This window comes from Streptopelia decaocto (assembly GCF_964273445.1).
Source record: "Streptopelia decaocto genome assembly, chromosome: 3".
In the NCBI taxonomy this organism is placed as follows: Eukaryota; Metazoa; Chordata; class Aves; order Columbiformes; family Columbidae; genus Streptopelia; species Streptopelia decaocto.
The window spans coordinates 29,930,126-29,951,095 of NC_138656.1; the positions used below are offsets into that span (position 1 = coordinate 29,930,126).

General features: G+C 38.1%; 1 protein-coding gene across 3 annotated transcripts in view; it reads left to right on the forward strand.

Annotated features, from left to right (window-relative positions):
* Window positions 1–19,020, forward strand: part of SOCS5 (suppressor of cytokine signaling 5) — a 36,519-nt gene extending 17,499 nt beyond the window's left edge. For 2 of the 3 annotated variants that reach the window (XM_082049830.1, XM_082049828.1), the window contains exon 2: window positions 10,856–19,020. In XM_082049830.1, the coding sequence (XP_081905956.1) occupies window positions 10,868–12,478 (1,611 nt within the window). In that variant the 5' untranslated portion in view covers window positions 10,856–10,867 and the 3' untranslated portion in view covers window positions 12,479–19,020. Of the gene's footprint in view, window positions 1–8,255; window positions 8,379–10,855 lie in introns of those variants that run through there. The other variant, XM_082049829.1, reaches the window with a different exon arrangement.
* The last annotated feature ends 1,950 nt before the right edge of the window (window positions 19,021–20,970 follow it).

Sequence of the window (20,970 nt, forward strand, 5' to 3'; positions counted from 1 at the left end):
CCTCTAAATTTACTCATGAGCCTTCTTTGTGTAGAGGTGCAGAATACAAAAGGAGAGCAGGTTTTGTGAAGAGTTGACTTTCTGTGCTGTCACTCTGAGAAACTTTGTTGTTAGAACAGTAACTCTAAGCTTAGTAATTTATAATCTCATTACACTGAGCTTTTTCCATTTTAAAGATTGCTAATGGATCTTTGTATTAGTACTGTTTAACGTCTCTATGAGATAAAGCAAAAGTGTGTTTTTTTCTTTTAATAGAACCTGTTTAGTTAAAACCAGAGCAACATGCTGCATGACTTAGGGTGGGTTTGTTCTAGCAATACCGGTGGTGTTACTACCATTACAGCCTCCTGATTTCACAAACTCCATAGTTCTGCATTGACACTTATCGACTGAAACGTCTTTCATACAGAGACTATGTACAAGTACTGACTTTTCCTTTTAACAGTTCTAAATCTCCAGTTATTGAAGTTATGGAAATGTTCATGCTACTGTACATTGTTGGGATTCTTGACGAGCAAGCTAAAAGTAAAATGCCTAAAATGTGAAACTTGGCAGAGGCTCCCTGCTAAGCACTTTGCTTTAAAGAAATTTAGTTCTGATTTTTCAATATTTATACTTAAACCATCTTGCACAAAAATGTTAAAATCTGAAAGGTATTGTTGTCTATATTTTATATATATATACATGTTTATTGTTTGCCTATATATATAATTAGACACTTGTTGGTTCAATAATATAAAACTCTGCTAAGCTAACAAACTGATAGATTTCTTTCCTTACTCCTCGGAACAATCTCCCTGCCTCGGGCTGAACCTGCAAGGCTAATGCTTTAAATTTTTTTACTTGAATTTTAATATTGTGAAAAAACAAATGGCAGAGTTTCAGAAAGCTTCAAATTCACTGTAATTATGATTCCTTGTAGAGGTCAAAATATATTTTAAGTGTCTTTTCACACTTTTGGAAGTCTCATTTGAAGTAGTTTGTGCAGTCTACTTTTAGCTAGTTTCCAGAACGCTGTTGCAGTGTTGTGAGGGTAGTTGTTTTGTGTTTGCATCGGGTTTTTGTGTGTGTGTGGGGGGGGGGGGGGGTGGTGGATTGGTTTTAAAATTTATTTATTCCTTTCCTTAAAGAGGCTCTGTAATTTGCTATGTATCTCCAACTGTCATGGCACTTGCTTTATATGTCCAATATACAGAATATCCAGGACAATCTTGGTTTTTATTTGCTGGCATATTAGTCCACAATTTTAAAGTTTCAATAACACCTTGTGTTAATTTTTGGTAGCGTTTGGAAACCTGCACAGCAAGGCCTGGTGGGTGCTGAGTGGCAGAGCTTGCAGGTACTGAACAATAAGGTACAAGTTCCTTTCAGTTGGAAAGTTGCGTGAAAATGTTTCTGGTAGCTCTAACTGGGTATAGTCTAGATAAATTTGGCTTTGGATCAAAGTGAAAACATGGAACAGGCTAGACCTGTTGGCAGCTATCCAGCTGCTTCTTTGCAGGGTTTGTATTCTTTTACCTACCCTGGCCCAGCCTAGGGAACCAGGTGCTTGCTGCCAATTAGTCTTGTCAAGACAGCCCAGAGCTTCTCTTGACAAGCCTGACTGCTGACAGCAGCTGTGGGCAAGTCTTAGGCAGGATTTTAACTCCTTGCTTGCCAAATACTTTGCAGGCTTAGTCCCTCATTCTGCAGTTACTCAAATATACTTCTGTTTTATGAAAACATGTTTCATACAGAAACTCGCCTAGGATTGCCAGTGGTGCTCTAGTGATAGTTTGCTTCTCAGACTTCTGACATGAAAGAATGTAAATTGGGAGTTAAGTCAATATGAAGGTCACTTTATAATTTGTGGGTACTATCAGAACTGTCTATCCCAGGCCACCTTCTACTTCATGTAGAGCGTGGCTGTAGCTGGATAAGACACCAGGCTGGTGCAGCAGTTTTCTCCCCAGTAGCCTGAAGCTGAATCTCTCTTCAGTGTTGCAGTGGCACAAGGGAGTTTGACCAATTTACAGGTCATCTGTTAATATATACTATAAATTACAATTAAATGTTTCATATATTTAAGAATGTCAAGTCGTTTATGTTGCTGCAAAGAGCTCATTTTTAGTTGTGGAATTTTCCCGAGTTTTCTTGTCTTTTACATGTGTGTATGATGTTTCCACTATCAAGTGCTTTGCTCTAGTAATGTTAGCAGTGAACAAAAAATGCAGATGCTATGCATAAAACCTCAGTGGGTTTTTTATTTCATCAGAAATGACAAATTTATGAACTGAGCAAATCACAGTGCAAGAGGTTGTTTTTTTTTTAAGTGCATGTAGAAATATTTAGTCTTCAGATTAATGCTAACTTTAAAAATCGTAGTTCCTTAGAAATCACAGCTTAGGCTGTTTTTGTGGTTCTAGGAACTTTTGGGTCCATTTCACTTGTCTAAAAGAACGGTGGCTTTTCTTAATATCTTGCAAATTGCATGAATAGCAATACTGCTTTTTCCTATATAGTCACCATTGTAGATATAATAAATCAGTAGAGAAAGGCAAGTAGAACTTTGTCAGTTTTAAGAAGTAGTAGCTAGCTAGTTTTTGTTAGAGAATATGATCTTTTGCTTGGTCAGAAGGGAAACATGGGAAGTAGCTGGATGCATGGAAAGAGCTCTGTGTGTAGAGGAGTTGCTTTTAAGCTGGTGGGAGGGCAAGGATACTATGGTGAGAGAGGCATTAGGCAGGCTGTTAATGTTTTGAAAAATGTAGAGTGTCAAGTGAGAAGAAATTAGACTGTTAAAACAGTATAAATTGATGCCAGAACAGAGGAACTAGCTGTTTGCTAAATAGCCAATTTGCAATTGAATGAAATGCTCTGTTTACAAACTGTCTTAAATTGGATGTTTCTATTGAGCTAGTCAGGGATATGGGATATGTTTGACCCATCTTTTCAACTTTGCTTCCAATTTCCTTTTCTTTTAGTGAAGCATAGCTATTAAGATATGCTTTTCCTTAAGCATAATGCCTTTCCTTCTTAACTCCCAAGAATTACATATGCATAACCATTAGATCACTCTTTATATCAATTTGAGACATATTGATACTTTAGAACTTGATAGAGAAGGATATGCTTCATTAGTGTTCTTAAGTAGAAACAAGTTCTGCCCTGCTAGGGGAGAGTACTTATGACTTTTGTAGAGGTCACCAAGAGGGCTGCTGTATTTAACTTGAACACTGACTGAAACCATTTATTCTGCCCACATGAATTTAAAAAAGTATATTGGCAGCTTCTGTTTGAGGAGAGTTAAACATAGCAGTACAGGGAACATTATTTCAGCGAGTTGCCTAGAGTTCTCTTCCATAATGGGTAACCTTACTTAATGAACTTAATGCTTTTTCTGTTTCCTTTTTTAAATTAGAAGGTGAAGTTCTGAGTTTCCTACTTAGGGTTTGCTTCAGTTTAATGTTGCTTGTGTGGATTTACATGTTGTTATGAGTGGCCATCAGGATGCTGCCTAACTGATTAGAAGGTGTTTACTTGGAATTAATGTTCATCCTTGTCTTGAATTTGCAGACCTTCTACCATCAACATCTATCAATATGTGGAGTTCTGAGTAGATCTGTGCAGCATTATTTCTGTATTAATACTTGAAACTTATGCTTCCTGTGTGTAGTTCTGATTCTTATATAATCGGAAATACTAGCTTTGTTCATCATAGTCATACTATTATCCACTAGACTTGTGTAAGTACAGGGAAAAGAGTACCTCAGAAACAACTGTCTTTTTATATTTTTGGCTCAGTGTTGTTCACGTTCTGTTCTTCCATTGATGTTTTTTCTGTTTTAGGAATTCTAGATTTTTCTGAACAGAAATGGTTGGCAACTGTACAGTATTTTCTAATCTAACATGTGAGCATATGTAATCCTGACATTGTCCTTTTTGAACCCTGAAGCCTACTAAGGGGATGGAAGGATGTACCCCACTGTTCAAAATACCTTGGAACAGTATTTTTGAACTGAAGTTAACCATGTGTAGCTGCTTGGAAAGAAGCTGGCAGAATGTCTGCTATCTGAGCTAAGGCTGCTTTTTGCTCATTGTGAATCTACACCAAGGAGAGGGAGGAGATTACTTCTTAGTTTCAGGTTTGAACAATGGTGCAATATCATTATTTTTCTTTGACTTGACAGTCTGCCAGCTTAAGTCCTTGGAACTTGTAGCTTTCCCTGTGTTTTAGCAGGACACATCAAGCCAACTCAGCATTTTATTTTCGAAGTAAATGTTTTCAGTGGCTGAACTTTCAACATGAATGTTCAAAGCAGCAGTTTAAATAGAGTCCTAATCTCTCTCTTTGCAGCCACAGCCCCACAGTTGATTAATATGTAGGCTTCAAACTGAGATTTCTCTTCAAAGTATCTGTCTAAGGTCTTGATATTGTGAGCAGAACAAATCAGTAATGCTGTGGAAGGAAGCAGTCTACCCTGGCTGCTGCTTCCTCCCTCCTCATCCGCTCCTCCCTTGTGTTAATATGAATGTTTATACAGAAGTTGTAAACCAGATGGAGTAATGATTGTGACTTTTTCTGAGAATTCATTTTGGTATGGGTCAGTTCCTTGAGCTGGTTGACTGAGCAGCCATACAGTGTGCAGACCACGTCCTGCACCAGCACAGGTGGTCAGGAAGAGGCTGATGACATTTCTCTTGGTTGCAGTGCTGACTGAGGCCAAGCTTGTGTTGCTGCAATTAGAGCTCTCTATCCTTTAGCTCTTCTTAACAGGTTTGAAGTTTTCATTTTTGGGATTTAGGCCTCCAGATTCTTCTCTATATGCAGCTGCACTTCCAAATTATCATAGCCTGCTAGGAAAAGCTGCTGGTACTTTGCTTTAATAAGGCTTTCATGAACAGTTGAGACACTTGACCCCTTTACCTTGTCTAGTTAAAAAAAATAACAGCCACCTCTTCCTTCCAGCCCTCCAAATCAGTTCTTCGAGCTGTCTGCAGCGAGCACATCTTTGTGTGTGTGTAGAAGAATTCATGGTTCCACTTAAGCCAACATATTCCTTGTTTTTTAAGAAATATTGTTTCTAGCATTACAGTAGTAATTTGTTATTTCTGGAACGTATATTGGAAGAGAGGAAACTGCTTTGTAATCCTTAGTATCGCCCTTTCTTCCTACCTCAAGTGTGTTACTTTAAAGGGTAGGTGTTTGCCAACCTTATTCATTTTGACTGAATAAGGTTGAGGAGTGCTTATGTGAGCAGCTTGGTTAGTGCTTTCCTGGGAGTCACAGCCTATAGCAGGCATTTGGCAATGCACAACTAGGACATTAACCTCTTCAGCAAGCGTACCCTAATGGAAAGAAATGTCTTCAATAATGGGGTCTGTTGTCACTGTGAAGTGAATAATTTTAAGAAACAATCCACATGGAAGTGTAGTCTCTCTCCTTTTTACTTCTGCCTCCATGGTCCAAGGTGATGTGCACCAGTGTCACAAAATGTGTTTGCCCACTTGCCTGGGTGTGCTCGTGCTAGCGTTGACCTAAACAGGGTGCAAGGAACAGACAGACTGTGATTTTTATCCCTCCTGTTGCAGGGCTGTGTTTTGTTCTGTGGTGTGTGCATGTAGTGTTTTGGGGTGTGATTTGGGTTTTTTTTTTTTGTTTATATGTAAGAAGTGCCTGGTTTTGTTTTCTCTCAATGTTTGTCCTTGTTATCTTATCAAATTATCATCATATCAGAATATCAAAACAAAGACTCTTGTAGATTCTTGTTTTTGAAATAAGCACGCTATACCTGTTTCATAAGGTGTCATACATTATGCATTTTCAGCTTTTGTGAAGATGGTACAGTTTTAGGGGTTAATATTTTGAATGTAATTTACCATACTGACACTGTGAAACAAGTGTATTATCTTCAGGACAGAGCACAACCTTGGCTGTGAATGTTCCTCTTAGGAAGTCACAGGTGGAGAGTTCTGGCTAGACCTTGTGACTCTTCTGGAGAGACTGGGCTGAGTTTTCATAGCAATCTAGTAATATGAGGTATTTCAGGATTACTAACAGGTTGTAACTGTTGTCTTTATTTAAATCATATTACATAAATGGTTTTCCTAGCTCTCTTTGTAGTTTCGTCATTTGTACACTCAGAATACTTGAAGACTCCTCTCATGCAAACTTCATGGCTTTGAATGTCTCTAAATTTACTGCAAATGGGAATATAGTGTTGATACTACTGCTTATTGCTTCTATAATCCCTGTAGAGTGCTAACTACTTGTTATTTTTTTAAGATAACTTATGCCAATTTAAAGTAGATAGAAGTTATTTTTAGTTGAAAAGAGGTTGTTTTAGGAACATTAGTAGAACTTTTGTTCTTCTTATAAAAGCTACAAATTGATGAATTTACTTTGTGGATTTTGGTGGAACTGAATTTATTTCCTGTTTAGGCTAAAATAACCGCTGGCAGTGCTCCTTCCTGAAGCCAGGATGGCTTTAGGGCCTGTTCAGAAGTGATTTGTATTTTGTCAACCTTAGCACTGCCACAAGAAGTCTGTGAAACCACACATCTGTTGCATACTGATGAAACTAATTTAAAATCACTAGATTGAATATTAAACACTTGACCAATGACTCAAGTTTTATTCTAACAAAAAGTTGAGAGATTTAACTGAGAGGGTCACCCAAATTCAAGGAACTGTTTTCCCTCTGTGAAGCATGGTTCCCAAAACACCCACCCCATCCTCAGTCCACTGTCTAGCAAAGGTGATGTGACAGGTGGTACCTTGGCTGTTCATGTTTCTGAGCAGAACTGAGAAGTAATAATGAAGTATATATATTTAAGTACCATTAAGCATGAAATTTCAATATAAGATTCCATATCCTTTTTAGATTTTTAATGATTTAGAGTGGTTAGTATGCAACCCCCTTTGCCATCTGTGCCCAGTAAAACAGCATTACTAGTTTTATTTGGAATGCAGGTGTGTCTTCAGAGGCCTGCGTGACCTAATGTTTTAAGTAAGGCTTTTTTGAAAATTGTGTAGACCTTATTCTAGCAGCTATTCTACCAGCCTCACCATTCATTTGCTCTGTTAAGGCCTTGCTCTGAACTAATTACTGTAGGTTTTACTGTCTTGTGTTTGTAGACTTGCAAGGAGCATAATGGGGGAAAAAAAATGGTTGTAAATGTTAATATTGCAAAAGAACTCTACTTCTGCTTTAATCTTTGTACTAAGATTTAGTACTTGTAACTGTTGCTCTCTCTAAAGATTACTTTTATGGAATCTTTGAATAGTAATAGTATGGCCTAACGTTAAAAGCATTTCAGCAATTTCAGTGCTTCCAGAGCTGAATGGGAACTAATAATGTTTAGTACCTTTATGACACTACTCTGGAGTTTCTGCCTAGAAATATTAACTTTTAATATTCATATAGTGATTGCTCAACTCCACAGTTTTTATTTCAGTAAATATGCATCCTATTTGAATATTTTTCTTCCTCTTCTGCATGTAAAGTTTTAATATAAGTTCTTGATGTTTTTTTGTTTACCCTTCTGTCCTGGGCTTGGTTTTAGTGTGGAACAGCAAATTGTTCTCCTCTGTCCCGTTATTAGATTTCTGACAGTAGTGTGAGTATACTAAATCCCTCTACTCCTCTTGGATCTCTGAAAAACAATTATTATTATTTTAGGGAAGTGCTGACTTACTCTTTTAATAAAGAACTTGTCTTGTATTCCACTTTCCCATTTTTAGAATCATGGTTCATATTCCTCTTGCTTCACAATCATATAACGTCCTTGTGGCAAGTACAGCAGTTGCTTACCTGGAAAAGTAATATTAGAAAAGTGTGTATTTTTAGCTGCCTTTTGATGTGATGTAGCAGCTGGAAACAAGGAGGAGAGGCAGTGTGAGGTGATCTGACAGCACTGCCAACCGCAGCTTGGGAACCACTGCTTTGGACTTGAAACCAAAATGTGAGGAGACCAAATTTGAGCAGGCCTGAGTATGCCCATTGTGCCTGGCACTGCAGTGATCCAGATGCGGTGGCTTTGCTCTTGGCTCTCAAAAGCTTCATTTGAGGGTCCTCCCCTGGAGTCTATGTGACAAATGTTGTTAATGGATGCAAAAGAAAATTCTGTAAAGGTTTTGTATTTTTTTAAAAAAAGTATATAGTGAGCATGCAGTTCCGTGCACACATTTAAGATATCAAAGGAATACTTTACTAATTATATCAGAGGCTAATTGTCAATATCTAAACAAAAAGATTTTCTAACAACTAACAAATACTGTTTTTCTCTTTGTAGTAATCATGTTGCCCACAACTCAAAGAAGGAATGTAGCAAGTTCATTTTGATATATATTCTCCAGACAAGATACAGTGATTCATACACTTTTCTGGATATGAAGGGTATCTATATTCTTTAAGTATGACAAAAAGTAGTTAACCTTGTAAATTTAACTTTTGGAAAGTACAGTATGTTGAGCCAGTGTGGTGGTGGTGGGGTGGGGCAAAACATTTGAGTTTTTTTCTTTGTTTTTGAAGAGTTTCAGGCAAGCATAGATAACTTCCCACCCATCTAACAGTCCAAAGACATTCTAGACTAGTAGTGCAAAGGAAGAGCAAAAATGAGCAATTTTAAAATAAAAGATGCCACTGAATAGTATATGACTGGTGAGAAAAGTAATTCCAGTTCATGGTCAGAAAGATGTGTGCTGTTTCTAGCCTGATTTCCCAAGGGAACGGAGGCTATATACTCTCTCATCCTTTTCCCTTTCCCAAAATTTTAAATGTCTCTGACTAGAAAGAGAAAGAAATGTACAGCTTGGCAGAAAAGTGGGTAGAAGTCAGCCTTTTATGTACAGATACAGTGATGACAGGCTGGCAGGCAGCAAACATATACTGCCTTCTGGTCAGTGTGGGTATTCTGAGACACTGCAAACAGCTATGATTATTGCAATGGGATGATACATGGTTGTATGGTTCCTACCAACCTGTACATGACCTGACTTAATTAGTTCTGCTGCTCTTAGAATGCTCACAGTCCCTCAGCTTGGTCCAGACACCTCCAGAAAAAAAGAAATTTAGCAAGATATGTGTATGTGTGTGTATATATATATATATATATATTTTTTTTTTTTTTAACCAGGAAGACATTCCTTGCTCATTTGCTTACACACATTAACTTTTTATGTATGTGCAGAACTCTGTAGCATCTTCTATGTATAACATTTCTCTGCAAGTTTTTCTCAAGTGGCTCCCTCAATAACTACTTGGGTGTTGTTCAGGTGTCATTAGCACGGAGTTCTAGGTGACTTGTGCCAATAATCTCCAGAGACTGTTAAGGTCTGTTGTGCCTTCCCCATCCACACTAAATTCTTGAGGTCTTATTTGATGCAGTTGGATGTAGATGCTGGTTTTGCTGAGGTATCTGAGGAGGTGGGGTGGGTAGGAACAGAAAGCAAAAGGAGGAAAAGCTTTCCAATAACAGTTAGGTGTTTCCTGTTCATTATCCTTTTGTGATTCTCACTTAAGCTCTCCTCTGGCCTTTCCCCAATCTCAGTGTATTCTGCTGTAAAGTGGTGGGCTTGCAGCTGTGCTTCTGTCTTAAGGGACTTCTTGACTGACTCACTAGAGTATTGCTTACTTGTTTATCATCCACACTATTTCATGAGACCCAGTGCATTCAATTACTACTTCAGGTTCCTTTCTAGCTGTGAACAGAAAAAAACTGCAGCAACAGAGGAGTTGCTTCAAAATATTATGTTTCCAAAGAACAGAGCAGCTTCCATTAAGAGTTAAATTAGATAAGATGGCATCTTTTAGTCCTTTCAGTTTAGCACTTCTCTCAGAACTTAATTAGATCTAATTTAGCTTGGCAGTGCCTGACTTTTTTTTAGTGTGGAATTAGCCTGTTTCTCTCTGTCCTAGGGCAGTCCTGTGTTTTTGGCAGTCTTGCTCCAATTATCAAACTCTGTAAAGAAGCAGTTGCAGAATACATGCAACTAATGTTTTTATATTTTCACTGTAGGTTCATGATCCACTGCCATCATGTTTCTATTGCAGAGCTGCTTTCTTTTAAAGTGCTTTTACTAAAGATAGAAAATCTCCTTGGGCTCTTTCATTCTTTCGTATCTTAAGTAATAAAACCAGACAATGGGTTTTTTAAGATGTTTTGTATATGTGGCTTTCATTAATATATAAGAGATGTTATAATTCTAAAGTTCTGCTGATATCTCTCTGTCTTTCCTTGTCTTCTGATGATTGCCTCACCTAAGAATGCTTTTAATTTTTTTGCCCCTTAAATTTCTATCGTTGTGCTATATTTTTTAATCTTGCCAGTTATAGTTTGGAATTTGCCTGGCCTATGACTGGAGCTTTTGCTTTTAGATGGTGTATCTGGACATTCACAGTGCGTTTGTTAGATTTCACTGACAGCTCTCATAGTTTGGAGTGACTTGAATAGTTCTTTTTCAGGATTTGTTTTACTCCTTATTGGAAGCTTATCAGGGAGTCATACCTTACATACGGCTTCCAAATTCTTCCTAAAATGAAGAATTTGGAGCTGCTAATTTCCTCTCCATTAAGAACAACTATGCAGTCCTACCTACATTTTTAATGATGCTATAGGAAAATGGGATGGCCTGCTAGTAGGTAGTGTTTGCTTGCAGTTTCCCACATAGTCACTTCATGGTGATTTTTCTAAATATCAAAATAGCGTGATGTGTGTCACTTGCACATAACTGTACAAATAAATGCTAAGGCACTTTTTCAAAGGTAGTGCGTTCAATTAAGAAAGTGTTCTTGTGTCTGTAACTTGATAACTGAAGATGTATCCTTATTTTTTTAAAAACTATATTTAATATTTCTTTTCCTCTTGAATTTAGATAACATAATCCATGGATAAAGTGGGAAAGATGTGGAACAATTTCAAATACAGGTGCCAGAATCTCTTCAGTCACGAGGGTGGAAGCCAAAATGAAAACGTAGTTGTGAACTCCAGTAGTTGCTCATCTGCTAAAGAGAAAGCTGTTCAGGTAACCGATTTGGCTCAGCAACAACCCACCAGCCCTTTGAGAGAAAACATTGCTTTGCAATTAGGTTTAAGTCCTTCAAAGAATTCGGCAAGACGGAACCAAAACTGTGTCACAGAAATTCCTCAGATTGTTGAAATCAGCATTGAGAAAGAGAATGACTCGTGTGTGGCGGCAGGAGCTAGGCTTGCTCGAAGGGACTCTTATTCTCGGCATGCTCCATGGGGTGGGAAGAAGAAGCATTCCTGCTCTACCAAAACCCAGAGCTCCTTGGATACTGAAAAAAGATTTGGTAGAACAAGAAGTGGTTTGCAGAGGAGGGAGAGAAGGTACGGGGTGAGCTCTGTCCATGATATGGATACAGTATCTAACAGGACGGTAGGTAGCCGTTCTCTGCGACAGCGTCTACAAGATACTGTCGGGCTGTGTTTTCCTATGAGAACTTACAACAAACAGTCCAAACCTCTGTTTTCTAACAAAAGAAAGATCCATCTCTCTGAACTAATGCTTGAGAAATGCCCTTTTCCTGCAGGCTCAGATCTGGCTCAGAAGTGGCACCTGATTAAACAGCACACGGCACCTGTGAGTCCTCATTCAACTTTTTTTGACACATTTGATCCTTCCTTGGTTTCCACAGAAGATGAAGAGGACAGGCTTAGAGAGAGACGCAGACTTAGTATTGAAGAAGGGGTTGATCCCCCTCCCAATGCCCAAATACATACTTTTGAAGCTACAGCACAGGTTAATCCATTGTATAAACTGGGACCAAAGTTAGCCCCTGGTATGACTGAGCTGACCGGGGACAAAAACCTCACACCTCCAGGAAACTGTGACTCTGAAGAGGACACGACGACGCTTTGTCTGCAGTCGCGCAGGCAGAAGCAACGTCAGATGTCTGGAGAGAGCCACGGCCATATCGGCAGGCAGGGGGCTTGGAAAGTGCACACTCAGATCGATTACATCCACTGCCTGGTGCCAGACTTGCTCCAGATCACAGGTAACCCCTGTTACTGGGGGGTGATGGACCGCTACGAAGCCGAGGCGCTTCTGGAGGGTAAACCCGAAGGCACTTTTTTGCTCAGGGATTCTGCGCAGGAGGACTACCTCTTCTCTGTGAGCTTCCGTCGTTACAACCGCTCGCTACACGCACGCATTGAGCAGTGGAATCACAACTTCAGTTTCGATGCCCATGATCCCTGTGTGTTTCACTCCTCCACTGTCACGGGGCTCCTGGAACACTACAAAGACCCCAGCTCTTGCATGTTCTTTGAACCATTGCTGACTGTGTCTCTGAACAGGACTTTCCCCTTCAGCCTGCAGTATATCTGCCGGGCAGTCATCTGCAGGTGCACTACGTATGATGGAATCGATGACCTTCCTCTACCCTCAATGTTGCAAGACTTTCTAAAGGAGTATCACTATAAACAAAAAGTCAGGGTGCGATGGCTGGAGCGGGAACCTATAAAAACAAAGTAAACGCAAATCAGAATAAGCTTATAGAATATGCTTTTTTTGTGTGTGTGTTACAGTTTAACTGCAGCGAGCGCACCACCGATGTCTGGCTTTTCTGCAATATCCTATTTAAGCTGAGTGTTAGTATCCTGTCAGATGCTGCCTGCTGTACATCAAACTAAGTTGTGATGCCTCTTGGAAACATTAAGCAGACACAATTCTGCACGTTTTTCATTAAGGCCTAATGAAAATATTTTTGCTAATTTCTAAATATTTTGTTTCCCTTTTATAGCTGTAGTAATTGGATGAAGAAACTATGAGGCATTTTCCATGGGGTATTCGTGAAATGCTAATAAAGAAAGGCTTTATTAGAGGAGCATTTTTGCTGATATTTGAAGTATTTTTTTAAAATTATCTTCTTGAAAACTTTCCACTAATCAAATTACTGATTTAGCTCACAAATGAGTTTCCAAATACTAGTGAAGAAGGGTATTTTCTTTTAATGAAGAGAAGTTCATTAGAAGTGCAGTCCATTAAGAGTTAATGGTGTTTTGATGTTAACAGATGAATCGTGCTTTTCTCAGTGTATCATGTTTCCTAATCATTAAGACTTGAATATACCTGCTCAGTACTGTAATTCTATTTTAAACACCTGCAGATTTAAGTGGCATTGTTAGCAAAAGTAATACTGTCTTGGACAGTGAATTAGGGATTTCAGTGGCAGGGTGCAGGATTAGACTATTGCCATGAAACAAAAGGTTGCTTTTCTCCTAACCCTGGATTTGGTGGCCTGACTGCTAGTAACTTACAATGGAAAGTAACAGTGAAACAAAAAAGTTTCATTATTTTAATTATTTAAAGTCCTCTGATATTTTTAAGGATAAAATTACAAGTGGTTTAATTATAATCAGAATACAAAATCTGGCATATCTGAAATAAATGTCAGGTTTCAAAGGTACTGTTAGACATTATTTGTAAATATCTTTCCATTTGCGCTTTTAAAAATGTTTTAAAGTAATATGCACTGATTATAGTTTCAACAGATTACTTAGAAACAAGATTCTAAGTTCTGTTTGCTTATTTAATCAGAGATGGAACTTAAAATAGTTCTGTCTTAGGCATTTTTGCACTAAATTTTGTTGGAATGCCCTGACCCCTGTTTAATGTTTTGTACCAATTATGAGTGCTCCCTAGTTTCTTTACCAGCTGCTACAGTATGTTATTACTTACTTCTCTATGGCAGTGACCTGTGCGAGGTAGGGAACACTTTGGCTGCAAGTACAATAAACGTTATTCTTGTATGCTACACTAACCCTTCAATTGATGTATTTTTCTGCTTGGTGTGCCTTGTTCTGGCTTTTTGTGCTAATAAAGTACAGTATGTTCAGTGTTATACTTGTATATCTGCTCTGTTTTTATATATTCCCGTAACTTGTAGCAGTTAACTGAATTTTTAATAGGCTTTTCTTAGTACTTAGTATAGGTAATGCACAAATACTGCGCAGCTGAGTATTGGTTGGTCAGCACACCATATTCCTGGTTTTTGTTACATGCTTATCAAGACCCTAACAGTATGTGCACCATTGAATAATGTTTCTGTAGTCACTGCAAAGTAATGGACTTGTCTGCAGGCATAGAGCATTTTACAGTTTTTGTAACATTAAGGGCAACTGTTAAGCAGAAAATATTCTAAAACTTTATTGATCCCCTGTAATGGTTCCTGAAGGTGTTTCAGCTTGTTATATAGCCAGCTGCTAAGCTTAATGTTTTGATACTCCCCACAGAGTAAGGAATGGTTATTCCTGTAAATTGACAGTACAGCAGTGGCATTTGTTCACTTTTAGACTATTTTAATAAATAGATGTACATGCAAACTGGCCAAATGTCCTGTTTTTACCAAAGAATACTGTCAGATTATGTTGGGTTACTTTTTTAGTGGAAGAAACATAGAGCGGAGAGGTGCAGTTTCTGTTGTATCAAATATTTATCCCAAGCTATGATAAACCAAAGTGTTTGACAATTTCATCTGAACTTACGTAATGTATATGTTTATGTTGGTAGAGCTTAAAACTTTTCCATCAGTGGTGTCATAATTTTTCTTGAACTCGCAGTGCACCTGAAGGGAATGATTTTAATAATTTTGTAATGACTGGAACAGCACTACAGGGAAGCTCGTACTGCAAGGAGTTAATCTGAAGCACCCAGAAAGCACTTTAAAACATGTGTTTATATGCTTGTGGAAAATTTGTGATCCTGTTATGCAGTCTTTGTAGTAACTTATCTTCTTTCATGTGTTATAAGACTTCAACTGTTAAAATGGGACTTTGTTCAGAGTATGTAAATACTAAGTTTATGTAAGTATGTGTACAAATGTGCTAATGGTCACCTAAGTTTTGAATTGTATATGTCATTGGATATGCAACTCCTGGGTTAAAATCTGCTCTAAGCATAAAAAGAGGAAAAAAAAAAAGTCACCAGCATGAAATTGCACCTAAGTGTACCTTCACTGTGTCGTTCTCACTGTTCCCTCAATTGGATCTGAATTCCAGATGAGTTTACTTTAAATCTTGCTTTCAATATTAGTATCATAGAGTCAACTTACAGCCAAGCTTTGTCCCAAGGTAGGGACCTATTTTTTGTTTACACCCATTGCAGTTGCTTGTCATAAACTAGCTGATGAGATTCTAGCTGTGACATTATCAATGTGGTCAGGAATACACATTCATTTAATTTTTTATCATGTGGTGGAATCTTTGGAAAAAAAATAAAAACCCCAAACCCTGATCTCAGAAAGTTTGCTCTTGCATTTGTGTAAGTAGTCTTTATGGAGAAGACTTATTGCTCCCTTAAAACACACAAAAAATGATTATCTATTTCTCTATGACTTTTTTCAAGCTTTGCTTCACTGAAATATACAGACTAACTTGCTAGTGTGGTTATGCTAAACATAATCACTTTTTAAATTATAGTAAACTTGAGTACTGACTACTCAAGTTGAAGTGCTTCTTAATGAATACATTTTCAGTTCTAAAGGCACTAAAACGTTGGGATGTTAACACTGTGAGTAGTTGATTCCTTGCTTCTGTTTGAGGAGTGTGCTTTAACATTCTGATTTTGTTTGAAAAGTCTTATGTGTGTCTTCAAAAGATTTGCACAAGCCACTGATTTATATGTTTTTAACGACAGGATTCAAAGTTATCAGGTATGCTGACCTAATTCCAATCTAAGTTGGTTGCATGACAGATAAGTAAAGTGTTCTTTCGAGGTGATTCTCATTCCTGCAGAAAGGGCTATCGAAAGGGCTTATGCGGTGGGATTATTTTGCAAAAAAAAAATCTTACAATAGATCTTTGACCCTATTTGAAAAGAACAGGGTGGTGGTGCTATGTGGGAATCAATCTTTGAATATTTAGCACAACTCTGTGGCTTTGTTGTGCGTAAATACACAATAGAAAGCAACAGTTCTACTTTACAAAGATGTATGGAAACTACAAATTTTAATTTCCATCAGATATTTTCTAACGTGGGAAAAATCACTGTGTAAGTAGAACAGTGTCACTAATTAAGTGAGAGATAGTGGATGGAGGTTTTTTACTCTAACTGGGTCGTCATAGAACAGAATTACAATTAAAAACATTAGGGCATTAAATCCAGAACTTACAGAAATCTATGTCCACATGGAAATGGAGTAAACTAACTATAATATATTTTGACTGTATAAGTGTCTATGGGCTGGGGTTTTTTACCAGTTTTAAAGACATAATTCTTCTGAAAATGCTCTTAAGGACATGGAGACACTTATCCACATAATTTGCGTGTCAGAATGAGACTTCTCTTAAGAAAATAAGTTACAGAGCCATTGTTTGCATTTATGTACTTCAAACTTCATATGTATTTGAAAACTTCTTGCTTACAAAACAAGAGTCTTTGAATTGGAAGCGGACAATCTCAGAAAGGTCTGTGTGTCCACAGTGTTTGATAAGATGAATTCAGGCCTTTGCTCAACGTCATCTTGGCAGTTACCCATGTCCTTAAGTCCATATTCGACTCTAAGGCTCTGCGCTATTTAGAAACAAGCAAAGATTCTGAATTTCTGTGGTACAAAACCAGTTTGCTTTAGTTTCTTTGTGCAAGCCAAAATACTTGCAGAATGCTTTAAAGCTTGTCTCTGCTGCAAAGTTGCATGTAAGAATGAAACTGTCAAGGTGGGAGTTGCCGAGTACCAGAGAGATGAATTTGCAGGGACCGTGGTTCTTTTTCTTTTTTTCTTTGTGTTTTTTTTTTTTTTCCCCAAACATACCTTGAAATGCAATATTTAATGGAAAAACATGAACTGAATCTTCTGTGATTCTTTCTAAAATAACAATATTTGTCTCATTGTAAACCCATTCATGCTTAAAATTATGGAAGTGCTTTTTGAGTCTCCTTTTTCCAAAAGTGCTGTTGTGAAACGATCACGTATGTGCCAAACCCTCTTCTGCAAGAATCTATGTAGCCCATATGTGTGTGTGTGTATTTATATATACCTGTTAATAAGATACCTCCAAGCATGTGTGCATTAATGGCCTGTTTTGAAGCTACCTGAAGTACACCAATATGGTGAGCGTTAATATATTGCAATTCTAAACATTCTCTAACTTTCTGTCTGTGCATGGCATGCATTGCAAATAAAAGGACTATTTTATTTGTATCTTCACCTGTATTTACATATTATAGCCGGCTGATTGGTATGTGCTTTCCTGCTATTGCTGCGCGCCTAAACAGTTGTGTCCTGGACTGTTACTGAAGGAGATTTTCTTTTGTTCATAATTGCTTAAAAAAAAAAATCTTACAATAGACAGAAATCAAATCAGTTGGCTTATAAAGTGTTAACTCTTAGCATGGTATAACACTGCTTATTGCTCTCCCTTTTTGCAATATTGATGTATAAAGAATCATTTAGCTTGACCGTGGGTTGCGTCTACCAAATGCACTTGACTTAAAGTCCGAATTTTAAGCTTTTTCAAAATGTGTTTTTAATTAAAAATGTTACTGATGAGGGCTTTGAAAGAAAAAGGTTTGGTATTTTCACTGCAAGATACATACAGTGAGTGTCTTGCAGTGAGGTAAGGATATATCCAATATGCTTTTTAAGAAGTTTTCCTCGTCTAACTATGTCTTATATCTAGGCTCTTTAAAAGAAAAAACCCACCTGTTAATGACTTTAACCTTACAATCATTTAAAGACTGAAAAGAAATCTGGTGCTTTTACTTTGCTTGCATGTTGCCATACTGATTTAATAGTGGCTGTTTCAAGAAGCAAATTTTAAATCTGTTATTTCAATGAAGCATTGCCATTTTTAAATAAAATATTCCATTTACAAAAATTGTGTATCAATAGGGTGTTAACCTGATAACCGTCTTTAATTCTATTGTTATCAAGGTAACTATGGTGTATATGCTTTCTAAGCTGAATAAATGTTCACTTTGTAAATTTGCATTAAAGCTACAGCTGTTATCAGCTAGATTTCCTAGGGCCAACACAATCTATTTATGAGCTGAAGCTCCTGGTGCTTGACCCTTTTTTTTCCTGTCTTCAGTAGAAAAAAACCCAACCAAACAAAACTATGTGTATGTGTGATGTAGCAAATGTGGCAAGTTTCCTTGTTAAGCACACAGCTGCACTGACAAGCAGAAATATATCACAACTTGCTTGTCTGGAGCAAAGCAACCTCTCTGATTTCTCCGCAGGAGTTGTAACTTGATGGCACGTTGGCGAAGAGGAAGCAGAATTAGGTTTTATTCTTCTCTGAGCAGCTGTAAAATTGAACATGCTGTGTGCTTCCTGTGTGATAAGGTAAATTAACTTTTTAGAGCCCTGAGAATTTTAATAGCTTTTGGGAGATACAGAAGTACTTGGCTGCTTTGTCACTTCTTGCTTTCATACTTGTAGTTCTATAAAAGCATGAAGAGAGATCTCTATTAAAATTGAATCTATGTAGTCATCAACTGTATAAGCACTACCTTGTAATGTCTTTACAGAGATAGCAGATTCCTACACAATTATATTTAAACTGTTTGGGGAGAATGAATAATGACACTGTGGGCACAAATTAATTCAGATTGCACTATAAACTTTCTTACCAGAAGCCTTCATTCTTATGAAAAACTATGCGATCCCTGCACAAAAGAAAAAAAAAAAAACAACACAACAAGCTGTAGATTTGGTGCTGCGCTCTTTGGGAGGTGTCCAAAAAAGCAGCACCCAGACTGTCCCTGGACCTTTTCCCGACATTCCAGTTGAGGGGCCCTGGCAGGCCCGCCGGGCACTCGAGGAGTTGGCTGGCAAGGGAGCCGAGACCGGCGCCTTGTGTAACTGCCCTGGCTTGGGTCTCCCTGGCTTTAGATGGCTTTTAACCTGCTGCAGCTTCAATGTTTCTCCAGCCCCTGCCTGATTTGTCTTTGTTATCTGGTTGCCAAACTGTCTTGCATCTTAATATAGTAAGAAAATGATGTGATTTATGGCTACCCAGCCAGTGTATTAATTAATTAGACGGCTCTGTCTTAATAAAAGGGGTATAAACTACCATATTGTTTTCTTTTTATATTTGTTTGGGAGCAAAAAGTTGTGGTTTTAATGAGTGGAAGTCTATAGTGTAAATACATGCTTTTCCAAATATTTAGTTGTTGTACATGTCAAAGGGATGAGTAGTTTGATCAAAATAATCAGTAACTCATGTTTATTCCAGCCAATTTCTGTTGTGTCTAAAATACTTGAGTGGAGAGATCCAGAGACTGATAATTATCGTCTTCAGAAGTTTTATCACACTTGAATTCCAGCAAGCTCTTGATTTAGTGATTTTTCAATTAAATCTCAAGAGTTTTTCTCCCTGCTTGTGGGCTGAGTACATGTGTATGTGACATACACATGTATTCTAGAGCACAGCCCCCATGAGCACAAACTAAAGAATAGATATAGCTGTCGTCCTGTAAACTGAGAGAGTTTCTCCTTTGTGCCTGGTGGGAGCTGCTCCTAAAGCAAATTAGTGCAAACTCTGTCAATGATGAAAACTGGGCAAAATGCAGCTGGGGAGGAGGTAACAGCCGGGCACAACAGTGGCCGTGTGATGAGCTGAAAAAGTACCGTGGGCTGCTCTGTGGAACTATTTCAGGCTTCTTCATTTGTTAATTATGTGTTTTCTAGAGCACTGCTCCTAAAATTACATTTAGTCTAGGCTCCTTTGGAGTTCTTAATCTTTCATCACTAGTGAACTAATAGGATACCAAACCCCTCAAGACAAAACTGTGGGGCTTTGGCTGTTTTATATGGAGATTGCCTTTGTAGTTTTAGCTTCATCGAAACATGCTGAAGGTTAACTGTCTTAAACTTGACTAAAATAAATCCATAATTGATTAATAAATGAAAGTTATGGGAGTTAACTTACCTATTACAATGACATGTTTGAAATATCAAGCTCTAATTCTGTTAAACTTACGGCAGAGATGTTATATTTCGTAATATTATTTGAGTAATTATTTAGAGTGTTTAGGTAAGGAAAAAGCAGGCACAATAATGTTTCCAAAGGGTTTCAGAACATTGGGTGATCCGAAGCTGAGATTTCTACAGTCTCTTCTGTGTCACTCTTCCTAGTGGAGGGAATTTTGTGAGTCTATCTCGGAAAACCCTTTGTGTTCTGAGTTTGCAGGCTGTCAACAGTACATGGGTATCTAGAATAGAATCTATAGGTATACAGAATAAATATAGGACAGGCCCTAGGATGAACACTGCTGGCACTAACGCAAGTTGTGCAGAAGAGAATATGTACCTGTAGTGATTTTTCTTGGGCTTCTAAGTGTCTGCATAAGCATTTATTTGGTTACCCAGATCAAATGCTGAGAAGCAACATGAGAGCTTTCCTCACCTGAGAGACTCCTGAAGCAACTTCACTGTCACTGAACCCAGAGGACCTGGACAGATCAATCCATGAGGAAGGTTTGTGGTGTCACTTCACCTCTGAAGCAGGTGGTGGTGTGAGAAGTATTAGTGTAGTTCCACATGTGGAATTCCCAGCAGTCAATGGGGTAGCTCAGGTGGGGGTGAAATAGTGATGGCATCACCTGCTTGTGACTGTGTCCTCGCTTCTCTCTCCCATCAGGTGTCCTGTGGCATCTGGGAAGTCAAGGTTGTAAACATTCAGTGGGGCTTTTGTAGTGTCTGCTTAAAATTTACCAGATGAATAAAAATTGCTATTTGTAGGGTCTCTTTATCTCCAGAATAGTGTTAGCTGTAGCTCTCATCTGTTACGTTAGGAGGAAGATGTAACTTCATCTCCATTTCACGAGTGGGACACAGACTTTGTAAGAAGGTCACGCAGAGCTGCTTGGAGTCGCACTTGCTGGATGTGGGGTAAGTTGGGCACGTTGGACTGCTCTCTAGCCTGGGTTTCCTTTTTGTGAAAGAAGAATGACGATCCTTGATCCGTCTGTGAAATACTTTGCGCTCTAGTGCTGAGCAATATAATAGAACTAGTTTGTGT